General features: G+C 47.1%; 1 protein-coding gene across 1 annotated transcript; it reads left to right on the top strand.

The window, feature by feature from the left end:
- The first annotated feature begins 366 nt into the window (after nucleotides 1-366).
- On the top strand, nucleotides 367-12,908 carry n4bp2 (NEDD4 binding protein 2). The gene is made up of 16 exons (XM_030351226.1): nucleotides 367-786; nucleotides 1,317-2,247; nucleotides 2,342-2,466; nucleotides 2,625-2,713; nucleotides 3,119-3,195; nucleotides 3,320-3,424; nucleotides 3,953-6,729; nucleotides 7,232-7,317; nucleotides 7,466-7,511; nucleotides 7,667-7,878; nucleotides 8,437-8,561; nucleotides 8,754-8,880; nucleotides 9,050-9,226; nucleotides 11,130-11,298; nucleotides 11,996-12,119; nucleotides 12,209-12,908. Exons 1-16 carry the CDS (start codon nucleotides 546-548, stop codon nucleotides 12,252-12,254), a joined length of 5,457 nt encoding a protein of 1,818 aa, XP_030207086.1. The 5' UTR covers nucleotides 367-545; the 3' UTR covers nucleotides 12,255-12,908.
- The last annotated feature ends 62 nt before the right edge of the window (nucleotides 12,909-12,970 follow it).

Raw genomic sequence — 12,970 nt, 5'->3', positions numbered from 1 at the left:
TGTCATATATTTGTGGATGTGAGTAATTAGATAAAATAAAGCAAACGTTAGACTTTTGTAACACGTTGACAGTATCTGCATTCAATCTATTAAATAACAATTTGATTGTCTGAATGTCCAACCTGCCCCATTGCCTACGCCACTTTAATGCCCACTCAAACGTGTTCACGAACTTGTTCATAAACTTGTAGTTGTTATGCTTTTCCCATTAACCTCTTGTGATGCAGACATTCTTGGCGCTTATTCTCAACCCGACGATGCACAATCTCATCCACAATCCCACTGACCTCTACTCAACCATAACCATCTCTACCTGAAGTCAACTATTGATAAACTTTACCATCTCCATATCTGTAATGCATCATGGGAAATACGCGTCAGAAAAGTCCACCCAGGCCGTCCCACTCCCACTCCCCTGTCCGGTTCAACGGCATGTTTCTACTCTTGCGGCGCCTACTGCTTTTGTAGCGAGCACTTTGAGTTGATGTTTAGCTGAATGAAACCAAACATCATCGGTGACCTGGGGTAACGAAGCTAGACCGGTCATGCCTCGGAAAAAGAAAAACGCGCAGAGCCCTGCAAGAGTTCCCGGGCTGTCAAACGACGACACTCCGAGCAGCAGCCAATCCACTCGCGGATTGAGGGGATATGAGAATGCCATGGCGAGCAATCTGTCCATGATGTCCAGATCTCAAAAGGAGGAAATCGTTAAAAACATGAAGGAGATGTTTTCACATTTGGACCCGGAAATAATTTACATCGTGCTTTCGGAGTGTGGTTTTAAAGGTGGGCAACACAGTTCCGTGCCTGTGAACTTCAAAAAGGGAGCTAAACAACTAGCTTGTTTGTTAGCATGTGGTGTGGTTTAGAGACGGGCTGTGTTTACATGAGTGATGCACCACAAATGTGGTTTAATTATCGTTGTCTCATGCTAATCATCATAATCTGGCGTCAGAATATGGGGAATCATTACCAAAGAAATGTGTCATTGCATCAAGATTAGTGTTTTTGCACCTGTTAGTCGTTAACCTGTATTGACACTCATGTCTATGCGTAATCAAACATGTGATCTGCTCTGCTCTACAATCGTGTTCCAGTTCAACACGTGATGGTTCAAAAGACCCATTGAATTTAAATGAATGAATGACTGATGAATGATAGATAAATTTGACATTAACTAACGTATGCCTCATCCGCCTTTGCCACTATAAAAATTCTGTTCATTAATTTAATGGAAGGCCTGTTTTTAATCATGTAATACTTGTGCATTCTTTCCTTATTAACTCTAATTTCTCTCCTTCCTTCCTGTTCTCTAGTGGACAATGCAATGGATTCTCTGTTGGAGCTCTCCGTAGCTGCAGAAGTTGTGGCCCCCTATCCTGGCCCCGCCTCTGGTTTCGAGCTCACTGCTGCAGCCCTCCTCAGTCCTAGACGCTCTGACCAAAGCCCAGATTTGGATCTACCTAATCAATCCAAATCACTGTCCTCTCCTTTCCCAGCATCCCTTTTGACAGAGGAAGCGGAAGGAAACCTGTTGAGCTCTCAGTTTTTCTCAGCTGCTTCCGCTCCCCTGTCCTCTTTCCCTCCACCCCCAATACCACAGCGTGCTCTCCCTGAACTGCTCCAGTCCAGCCTGGAGCCGGGAACCACAAGCACGGGCACACCCGGAAGCCCTTCCCTGAATAACAAGCTCAGTTTCTGGGAGCGGAAGGATGTCAAGAAGGAAGAATCGTTGCTAAATTACGGTCATCTGATATCGCCACCGGAATCGGCTGCGGCCAGAGCCAAACCAAACGCTTCTTTGGATCTGGTGGCATCAGGGCGGCCCTCGGCGTTCCAGGTCTATAAGAAGAGTGACGCTGCTTCCGAGAGCTCACAGAGCATGCCCTACGGAGACGTGGGAGGAGGGGTGAGATCGAAGGTGCTCCCACAAACATGGCAACCAACGCATTGGAACCCCGAGTTACCGTCATTCTGTCCCCGCGTCCATGGAAACCAGGGCCCCACCTTCGTCACCCCCGTGGCCTCTGCATCTCCCTGGGACAGCCGTCTCAGACCCGCTTCCCATTGGTCAAACCAATGGTCCAGCCCTCTAGGGTCCCCTAAACCGCTGGATGCCATTCCTAAGTCGCGGGCCCCGCCTCCTGCTCCGCGGGGCGCCGGCGCCCACAGCCGGCTTCATATCGAGGGGAGGGTACTAGTGCTTCTGCGCGGGGCCCCGGGATCCGGCAAGTCCACGTTGGCCCGGTCAGTATGACGCCGTAGTGACACCGAAGGCTGCCGTTGGACTCGTTCTGCTGTCACCAAGTTGTGAATTGTTTGTTGTTGTTGTTTCTTTCAGGGACATGTTGGACCAGAACCCAGGTGGAGTGGTGCTGAGCACAGACGACTATTTCAGTCGCCATGGAGATTATCGTTTTGATCCGTCGGCTCTGGGCGAGGCCCATGAGTGGAACCATAAGAGATGTAAGCGCAACCGTCTTCAAATTGTCACTAAAATTGAATGAGTTTGAAATGTCCACATCCGTTGACGTGGCTCGGTCGTTGGCGTTGACTCCCAACAGCGCTTCGGTTGAGGTATTGGTCTTCTGTCTCAACGGTGTCTCACTCTGTTCATCCCACAGCTCAGGAAGCTTTCTCCAGGGGGGCTAGTCCCATCATTATCGACAACACCAACATGCAGGGCTGGGAGATGAGGCCATACGTAGCACAGGTGTGTCCACTACCCACATACACACATAACGACTGTGTCGTTCCCTCAATTTGTTTGTCATTCCTATCCATCCTTTAATTTCACTAGGGTATTTCATTTTTGCCACTTGCATTGTTTTTACTAATTTGAACAGTTGTTATATTGTGTTTGCTGATATTGCACCTTTTAGGACTCCTAGCCATACTAAGAAGAGGCATTACCCTTATGTGCCCCATGTACATGTTTCTTCATTGTTCTACCCGGTCGTTAAGAGTTATTTATTTTGGCCTTTTGTTTTGAGGAAATATAGTTAAAGGGTTAGGGGTGGGATTAGTTAATAGAAAAGGTGGGGAATTTGAATATATCATGGAAGTTGCCAGTCTAAAAAATAGGCTTTTAAGGTCTGGGTCATTGTGTCCTACCTAGGCATTGAGACATAACTTCAAGGTACTGTTCAAGGAACCGGACACCTGGTGGAAATACAAGCCAAGGGAACTTGCAAGGTAAGAAAAGTGAAGAAATGGCAATAAGGCATCTATTCCAGGTTGTTGTGAATAATATAATAATTGGAGGACTTTACGTGTTTAACGCCTCTCTCTGTATTTCCCGTTTTCAATGCATGTCCAGATGTAACAAGCATAATGTGCCAGTGGAAAAGATTCGTCGTATTCTGGATGGCTATGAACGCTTCGTTTCCGTCCAGTCCATCATGGGTTCCCAGTTCCCCCACCAGTGAGTGTCATAAACTCAGAGCTTATTGAACTGGGATACATTTTCACAGAATGTACTGTACTCGGCCTCATCTAACTATAGTAATAATCCGTCTGATAATTATCACCAATAGCTTTTTTTTTATTATTATTTTGCATACCAACAGCAGGAATCTTGGCTGTATTTGCTTTAAAGCTGCTATGTATTATGGGACTAGCTTATGTTAAGTCCCAAACTTATGTACATACGATAAGCATCCATAGGCTACTGAGAAATTTCTGATCCAAACCGAAATACATAAATTATAATCAAATTCACAATTATTGATATTTTACCAAAACTTTGCCAAGCTATATATTATCATAATATATGATTGATATATAATATATGATAATATATGATATATCATTTTTATGTTGTTATCAAAATGACCTCAAATGATATTGTGTATTTGTTTATGATTTGCTCAACGATAACTTGTTTAGTAGAGTACACTCTTCCCCCTCCTCGCTCTAACTGATATTTGATATGTTTTTTCTTGTGACCAAGGTCACCAGACACTCTTTGCCCGGACTTGGTAGGAGAGCCTGGATTTGCTCAGGGAACTGAACAGTCCAACCCTTACATATTTTCTGCACTTCCTGATGTTTCCTCTATCGGCCCTACCGGGGATACGTTCATGGCGGCACATGGTAGCCAGCAGTCCGTCCAAAAGACTGACGCTGACGTCGACGACATGGATTTACTAGATATGGAACTAGACGCCCACCTGCAACGTAGCCTTGATCAAGGAGTTCCTGACTGCATTGTGGAATCGGTAGTGAATGTAGATCAGCCCGATGACGAATTGCCCATGGCGTTCTCTGAGTCTATAGGGCAAAGTGTTAGGAATGTGCAGGGAAAGAGAGCGGCTGGCCTCAATTGGTCTCATTCAGCTGAGCTGGGGGGTGATCCTGACCCCCCTGGAGAGGTGGGAGAGATGGCCGAAGGCGGAGCTGTGGGGGACGTCAAGCAAAGGCCAGAACTTTTAGATTTTGTTGGGGACTGGCCTTACGAGGACTGCATGGAGCAGCGGCAGGCGAGGAGAAGAGAGGAACAGCGGGACAGGGAAGAAGAGGTTGGCAGGGCTGGCAGAATAAAAGCCAAAAGCGGCCCTGATGTGACCGAGTTTCAGAAGCTCCTTGACCTGATTCAGACGAGCGATGACCTGACACAAAGGGTCCCTCCCCTGGCCCGCTCGCTCTCCTCCAGCTCTGGAGACCGGTCGGAGAGAGAAGGGGAGACAAGAGGTGGTGCGCAAGGGTCCCAAGGTGATGCAATTTATGAGAACTCGGAGCACAACATGAACCGGAGTGACGGTGTCAGGTCTGAATTACCTGATTGTGTGTTGGACTGGAAGGCAGACCTTTCCTTGATAGTAAGTGAACCATCTGAAGCTACTTTGGTTGAGTTAGGAGGGGGGGAAGTTGTGTCCGTAGTAAATAGTAGTAGACAAGAGATCGATCTCAACCCAGAGGTTTGTAAAGACATAGTGTCCGGGTCAGAGTCTACGGACCCCAGTGCCTGTGTTTCTTATGATAATGCTGATTTACTGAAAGCCTCAGAGATTGTGGCGGCAAACGTTTGCCAAGACGGAGTGGTTACCTCTGATATCGGGGTTGAGGTTGGAGCGGGGACTACTACTGAGAAGGTCACTCATCGGACAGATAGTGTTGGCTCACTGGGGGAAAACAGTGGTGAAGCTTTCGGAAGCCCTATGGGTGAAGTGGGTCAGAGTCCGGCCTCCGAGGGCAGCATCGAAGCCAAAGGCAGCACATTCAGCGGGGGCAGCCAGGAACGCAAAAAGGGTCGTAGGTCAGGCAAGCTTTGTAAACTAGCCCTCACCTTTACTCAAAACTGCCCTTCCCCTGCCCCTCAACCCCCCATTGATCCTAGTCCAAATACTAATGCTCCCGGACAAACCTCTAGTCATGGGAGCACTCCATCAGCAATCGTTTTCGCCGCTAGTCCAGATTGTAACTCAGGCCTAGATTCTAAAGGCAGTCATGAGCCATGCCCTGACCCGATCCCTGACCCTCAGACCATTGTCCAGCCACAGTCTGACCCCCATAGCCTGGGGGAAGACGATGGCTGTGCCTCCCAAACAGACCCTCAAGACTTTGCTTTCCTCTGGCGCATTGATCAGCACCCCAGGCCCGATGACACAACGGCGGTCGGCGCGGGGGTTCCCCCCAGGGACATCACCGTCTTGACTGGCGACCCCTTCCGCTTTGTCCCCTCTGTGTGCTCCGCGGTTTCCGCAGCGACTGCAGTTCACCCACTCGGCCACTGCGAGGTGCCGTACCGCATGGGGCACGAGAAAGGCACACAGGTGGAGGAGATGGAGGTGGGGGTGGCCAGAAGCCGGCTGGAGAACCTGCGCATCCTCAGCCGTCACTTTAAACTGGTGAGCTTCGACATTCTCGAAGACCTCTATGATAAGTGTCATCAGGACCTGGAGTGGACGACCAACCTGCTATTGGACTCTGGGGAGAGGTTCTTCAGGGATGACGATGGCGAGGGCCAGGGCTACGTCTGGGGGGAGGACGAGCAGAACCTGGCCACTTTATGTGACAGTTTGGAGAGGGATCTACACATCGGGTTGCCGTCTAGTGCAGATGAAGAGGGGGACCCCGGTGACCGCCCAGCGTCAGGGGCACCGGTTGGTGGGGCGGACCCCCACGAGGTAGCCAGTGTAGAGGGGGGGGGTGCACTGCTAAGAATAGTGAACGAGTTTGGGGAGAAGTCTCATTCGAACACTGAAACATCAGGGGCACGTTCGAAGGATATCAGTGCATCGAGGACGAAAAACGAGCTGTCCGGAAGTCGGGGAGGACTTTGGTCTCAGGATACGACAACGAACGGGGATCAGGTCGGCAGACGATCCAAACAGAACACGACCCCTCAGCCACTGCTTACGCTGCTGAGTAAGGGGGAAGAAACGGGAGGAGGCTGGGACGCGGTCGGACAGGAAGTGACATCAAAGCCCATCAGCGAGGGGCCCAAGCTCAATAGCTCAGATGAGGAGACGTCATTTGAGAACCTAGGAGCCAAGTATGGCGGAGAGGAGTTGTCTGACATGGACGAGATGACCCGGCTGCTCCTCGTTGAGCTGGAGGAGTCGGACAAAAGGGAGGAGGAACAGAGGGTTGACGAGAGGAACTCCAGGAAGCTCCAGGAGGAGAACCGAAGCCGGCACATGAACATCCGTAGTCTGGAGCTAACGCTCCCCACGGAGCTGGCCATGCAACTGACCGAACTCTTTGGACCCGTGGGAATAGACGCAGGTAGCTATTAGCCAATGCTAGTCACCCATGGTTCAAACAATGGCTGTGCGATTTATATAATTTTGATTTTTGATTACAAATTTCATCAAAAAACGAATACAATAAAGTACTTTTTTTTTGGAAGAACATACATATTTGTACATTATTTTCGATCTGAACATTTTCAATTTGAACATTTAGTGTGTTTTTTTTAAGGGGACATTTCAAAGTTCTCAGTTGCACATCGTTTCTTTTGGACAGAAATGCTAAAAAACATGCAATATTGACCAAAAAAATAATCGTGACCTTCACGATTCAAAAAGATCACAGAATAATCGTGATCTTTATCCATAATCGAGCAGCTCTACTCCTAACACATTACGCACTATTACCTTCCCCAAAATATAACGAGTGCAAGGCAATTGAACATGCTGCAAGCAATCGTCTTGGTATTTATGTGTTTTTGCTGTTCACAAGGTCTTCTCCTAACCTTGAATTAACATGTCTGGTCCATAACTCTCAGGTGCATGTTCTAGAGATGACTTCTCTGTGCACATGGATCTCAACCTTGCTAAAATGCTCCACGAGAAGTGGAAGGACACAATCCAGGTGAGTCTGAACAACGGCAATCCACGGATACATCAGTGAACTCTTGACGTGTCAACAAGAGTTGACATGTCAGGCATATCTGTTGCCGGTGCGTTGCACAAGTCTACTCCGTCGTTATGTCTGGCTGACGTTCAAGTTTGGTTTGCAGAAAAGCCAGAGACAAGCCGCGCTGTCTTACCACCTGTTCCAGGAAAGTGAGTAGATACTTGAAATACCCGTTTTAAGTTTGCGTACAAGGACGTAAAGACCCTCAAGCGTCTGTTTCACACCTAACGCCGGCATTCATGCTTTTTGTTGCAACTTTTACGGGACGTTATGATTGACACGAAACGTCTCGATGTTTATGTAGGCTCATCCCATTGGGGCGAGAGCCAGCCAGCCAAACCTGGAACCCGGCCAGCAGACTTTCTGATTGGGGCAGATGGGTATGCGTCACTTAACAGCCAATCAGAGGCCCAGGCAGACTTCCCAATCATGGACCATTGGAATGCGCCCCGCACCCAGGTTTCCCTCAGGGATATTATGTCAGAGGAGCACGCTAAACAGCAGAAAATGGAGAAGGTATTGCATATACACACCCTTTGACATTGCATTTTGGCATTCACCCATAATCGCTCAAAACGCCTGGCGACATTGTTGCAAGGCATTGTACATGACAGGTGGATTTTCCCTCGTTCAATTTTAGGTTTGTGTTATTTTTTGTTTTGTTCATTTTATTAAAGTTATGCTTTAACACCTGCCTTCTTACCTTTGACTACCATTCATGTTAAAGCTGAAACGACCTGATTTGTCAATGCCCTTTTCCTATCCTATCCTATCCTGACTACTAAGTCTACTAAGTGCAATCTGGCCCCCTAATCATCCTCCTGTATAATTGGCTGACTCATTAATTCCCTCACTCTCCACCTCAAGCTGGTGTGTGGTGAGCGTTCTGGCGCTGATTGGCTGCCGAGCATCACCCAAGTGGGTGCTACACACTGGTGGTGGTTAGTGAGGTTCCCCCTTCCCTGTAAATGCGACTTTGAGTGACTATAAAAGCAATATATAAATCCAGTCCATTATTATTATTATTACTACCGTTCATCTCCCTTCACTTCCACCCGACCTCGGTTCCCCCAGACGAGGCACAGTCGTGCCGACCTGGACCTGCGTGACAGCGCCACGCTGCTGAAGGAGAAGCAGCTGTACGGCCTCTTCCCCGGCATCGACCGCCACTTCCTCCACGACATCTTCAGAGACCACAAGTGAGAACCCCACCCCCCCAAAAGAAACAACTTTCAGATCACTCTAGACCATTTTTATTTTATGTATTAATTAATTAATAATTTACACCTGGATTCATGGTTATGTGTACTTGTAGTTCTATGATATAGTACTGGATTTTTCCAACATGTGTCTGTGTCTGTCTGTCTGTTTGTCTGTCTGACCCCGTCCAGCTATTGTCTGAAGGAGACAGAGCAGTTCATTCGTTCTCTGCTAGATGAGGGTCCAGTTAAGACGGTTGTGGCCCCTGAGTTTCCTCGCACAGAGCCGTACCGAGCACCAAGCAAGGAGCGGGAAAAGGTGCACATACACATACTCACACTCTTAATATCGGCGCCATTCACACAATTCATCAACACCCCCCCCCCCCCCGGTCGTCCTTGGTCTCTATGGGAGGATCAGTGGATCCCTCATACATCATCATGGTCACTGAACCCCACAGTGTATCTTCTACCCCCGGTCCCCGCAGAGGCCCAAGCTCCAAGACCCTGGGCCCAGTCAGTTCCAGGACACGGAGGACCCAGAGTACGAGGACTTCAGGGCCGAGGCCAGCCTGCAGAAACGCCGGCAGATGGAGAACTTTGCTAAGGCGGCGGAGGCCTTCAAGCAGGGGAAGAAGGAGGTGGCGTCCCACTACGCCCAGCAGGTAACGCAGCTGTGTGTGTGTGTGTGTGTGTGTGTGTCAGGGATGGAAATTAACACACGCCATTTGCGGGTGGATTTGTATGGTGGCGGGTGAATTGTGTCACTTCACCCGCCACTGTGTCGGGTAGACTTTCCAATCAGGTCCGATCAAATTTGCATATCTAATACATTCGTTATACGGCGCTGCACAGTTCCACAACCATTACCGTCAACATCCGGCCCCCTTCTTCTTCTACGCCTCTTTTGCTGAATTGCGACTGTCAGAATCCGGGATAATGTATCGGTAACAGGGCTCTCAAGTCTCACGCATTTGGCGTGAGACACACAAAATTCAACCCATGCACACGCCACACTTCGCATTTCTCAAGCAGAGAAATTACCAATTTGGGCCACTATTTAACAGTGTTACAGGTAGGGATCAAATCGGTTTCCCATACGTAGGGTAACCAGACGTCCTCTTTTGCCCGGACATGCCCTCTTTTTGAGACACTTTTAAAAAATGTGTTGCGGAATTTCAAAATCGTCCGGGATTTTATTAAAGCCTCATACATGTTTACATTGAATTTGCGTTGCGTTTCTCTGGGTCGTTCACAAACTAGTTAGGCTACGCCCTCCCCTACTCAGTTCTGTTCGCTTTGCATTGGTGGAAGTGAGTAGGGGGAGTGGTTAGGTAGAGCCTTCGGATTGGACGGCTTGACTTACACAGTTACCGTCGTGTTTTGTATTTATTATTTTACCATTATTGTTTTATAGGGACAAACATTAACACATTTCTCCTAGAGGGGATTGTTAAAGTCCTATCTATTGAACAGAAAGAAACTCTTGGTCATACTTTACACACTTTACCACAGCATTGGCCTACTGAATGCCACAGATATATTTTCAGCATTGGACTGAATGCCACATAAATATAGTTTGCACGTTTGCAACGTTTAAAAGTTCAGAGTATAAAGTTCAAGTATATGCCTCTACTTGTATTGCTTAAGCCAATAGCCTTTTGAGGCAGTGTTTTTTTCTGAATATTAGTGTTAAGGGCCAATTATGCTTACTATCATACGTTAGTTACCATGTCTGTGGACACATTTGTATGCAGTCACATTATAAAAAAACAAATGAACCTTCCGACTTATGATGGTGTAGCCATGCATGTTGTTTTATTGTTAATATGTCAATTTTTTTTTTAATGAAAATACTTTGTATAGATGAATTATCCCCAAACTTGTCATCGTAACACCAACTGATGTGTATGAAAAACACTTTTCTTATCTATTGTTACCATTATATTGTTTAAAATGTACGCATATATTAAAAAAATATATAGCGTATAAAAAGTGGCTGGTAAAAAAGATGAATGGCTGGTAGATTTTTAAATCTACCTGCCACAGTGGCTGGTGGGCAAAAAAGTGAAAAAATGTGTGTGTGTGTGTGTGTGTGTGTGTGTGTGTGTGTGTGTGTGTGTGTGTGTGTGTGTGTGTGTGTGTGTGTGTGTGTGTGTGTGTGTGTGTGTGTGTGTGTGTGTGTGTGGGGGCAGCCTCCATGTCTTTGCCTATCTGTGCATTTGGCCTGTTTCCACACTATGCGTGCAGCCGTCCTGTAAGCCAGGTGTAATGGAGGACAAAGGTGTACAGGAAACATCCGAAATACCACGAATCCGTCAATAGAACATAACTGACTCATTTCGTAATGAGTAGTAATAACGCCTCAAAAGCTGTGGGCTTGACGTAAGTGCCAGTGCTACTACTTCAGGTTTCGCACGTGTGCGTGCGTGCGTGCGCGCACCTTTCTGGCCTTCAAACCAAATGAAGGGCTAGCCGGAGCTCCCCCCCCGTTTGGTTCTGGAGGTTCTATTGTTCCGGTTGATTCCATCTGAGCGGCCCCTCTCTCTCTCTCCCGGCCTCCCCCAGGGTCACCTCCACGGGCAGAGGATGAAGGAGGCCAACCGGCGAGCGGCGGTGCAGATCTTCGAGCAGGTGAACTCCTCACTGCTGCCCCGCAACATCCTGGACCTGCACGGCCTGCACGTGGACGAGGCGCTGCAGCAGCTCGGCCAGGTCCTGCTGGACAAGGCCACAGGTGTGTGTGTGTGTGTGTGTGTGTGTGTGTGTGTGTGTGTGTGTGTGTGTGTGTGTGTGTGTGTGTGTGTGTGTGTGTGTGTGTGTGTGTGTGTGTGTGTGTGTGTGTGTGTGTGTGTGTGGTTGTAAGTATTAGGGTGTGTGTGATAAGGACACTTGGGATTGTGGCTATGAATTATAAAGTTAGTTGCAAGAGTTTGATCACAAATGTACTAAGAAGTCAATGACAAGGTGTGTGTGTGGTTATTATTCGGGTGTTTGTGTGAGAAGGACACTTGGGATTGTGGTTATGAAATATAAGGTTACTCATAAGAAGTATGTGTGGGGTTGTAAGTTGTATTCGGGGGGTCACAATTTAATTTCTTTATAATTGCTTCCGATAAGAGAAGAGAGAGAGAGAGAAGATTCATAAATGTACGAAGTCAATAGGACGTGTGTGTGTGTGTGTGTGTGTGTGTGTGTGTGTGTGTGTGTGTGTGTGTGTGTGTGTGTGTGTGTGTGTGTGTGTGTGTGTGTGTGTGTGTGTGTGTGTGTGTGTGTGTGTGTGTGTGTGTCTGGTAAGCACGACTAAAGAAACCTACTACTTAACCTCAAATAAAAACAGCCATATTATGTCTCCCCACATTCATGTCTGACTCTGATCTGTCTTGCTCTCTCGGTCTTTCTGTCTTCCTGTCTCTGCCTCTGTCTGTCTGTAGAGTACCAGCAGGGTTTGTGTCAACCCCAGCTCTCCGTCATCACAGGAAGAGGGAACCACAGCCAGGGGGGAGTGGCCCGCATCCGCCCCGCAGTCATTGACTACCTCACCAACAAGCACTACCGGTACGCACCAGCACACCCACACCCACACGCATAGTGAAGCCCCCGTACCCCCAGATCATAACCGTTCCCCCCCGCCATCTGCCTCTCAGGTTCAGCGAGCCAAAGACGGGGCTGGTTCTGGTGTCTCTGAACTGATCCGAGCAGTGCCACCTTGTGAGGTGGACCCCATGTATAAACCAGCAGTAGGCGAGGATTGGACCACTGTCGTCTGACTTGTTACTACTTAATTAATTTGTATTATATTCCTACCTTCCGCCCCTAACTTACCTGTCCCCCCCCAACGCCCTAATTGCTGCCTTAATCAAAAGCCTTACCTGGGACGTTTTAGGAAGTCTTGATGTATATATCTTAAGAACCAAGGGTTTTTACATTTTTATTATTTTTTTATTCCTTCTTTTTTTACTGAGAATAATTTTTGAGATGATTTACTATAACGTCATGTGATTTATAAAAGTCCAGATGATTAAATATCGCAGGGTGAATATTAATCTCTAAAGTTGTATCAAGAATTTGAGTAATGGAAAAATGTTTGTGCCGAAGGAGCTGCTGCTAAATACTGACTCAGGTTAAAAAAAATATTATTTGTGCTTTTAATTCCTTTGTGGTTATTATTATGGCCATATTTACTGGTGTACCTTAGTGAACTTTATTGATAATTAAACTGATGAAAATGTCATAATTTCATATGTAATTTCATGGAATTGATGATTTTATTTTTGTACTTTGTAATATTGTTCTTCATGGTCCTACATTTACAATCAATATTTTATTAAAGAGATGTGTTTTTAATATTGGGTGTGTGTTTGTTAAGATTTTGCATTTTGATTAAAGTTAGTAATTACATAAGAGCA

The sequence above is a fragment of the Gadus morhua genome, chromosome 3 (assembly GCF_902167405.1).
Source record: "Gadus morhua chromosome 3, gadMor3.0, whole genome shotgun sequence".
In the NCBI taxonomy this organism is placed as follows: domain Eukaryota; kingdom Metazoa; phylum Chordata; class Actinopteri; order Gadiformes; family Gadidae; genus Gadus; species Gadus morhua.
The sequence above is the reverse complement of the archived record's forward strand: the minus strand, read 5'-3'. Positions and strand labels throughout refer to the sequence as shown.

What these genes read in the sequence shown, in the direction of transcription:
- n4bp2 (XM_030351226.1), top strand. Translation starts at nt 546, where the DNA reads ATGCCTCGGAAAAAGAAAAACGCGCAGAGCCCTGCAAGAGTTCCCGGG. An exon ending in GGCAAGTCCACGTTGGCCCG is followed by an intron (nt 2,248 to 2,341) that starts GTCAGTATGACG and finishes TGTTTCTTTCAG; the next exon opens with GGACATGTTGGACCAGAACC. An exon ending in GGTTCCCAGTTCCCCCACCA is followed by an intron (nt 3,425 to 3,952) that starts GTGAGTGTCATA and finishes CTTGTGACCAAG; the next exon opens with GTCACCAGACACTCTTTGCC.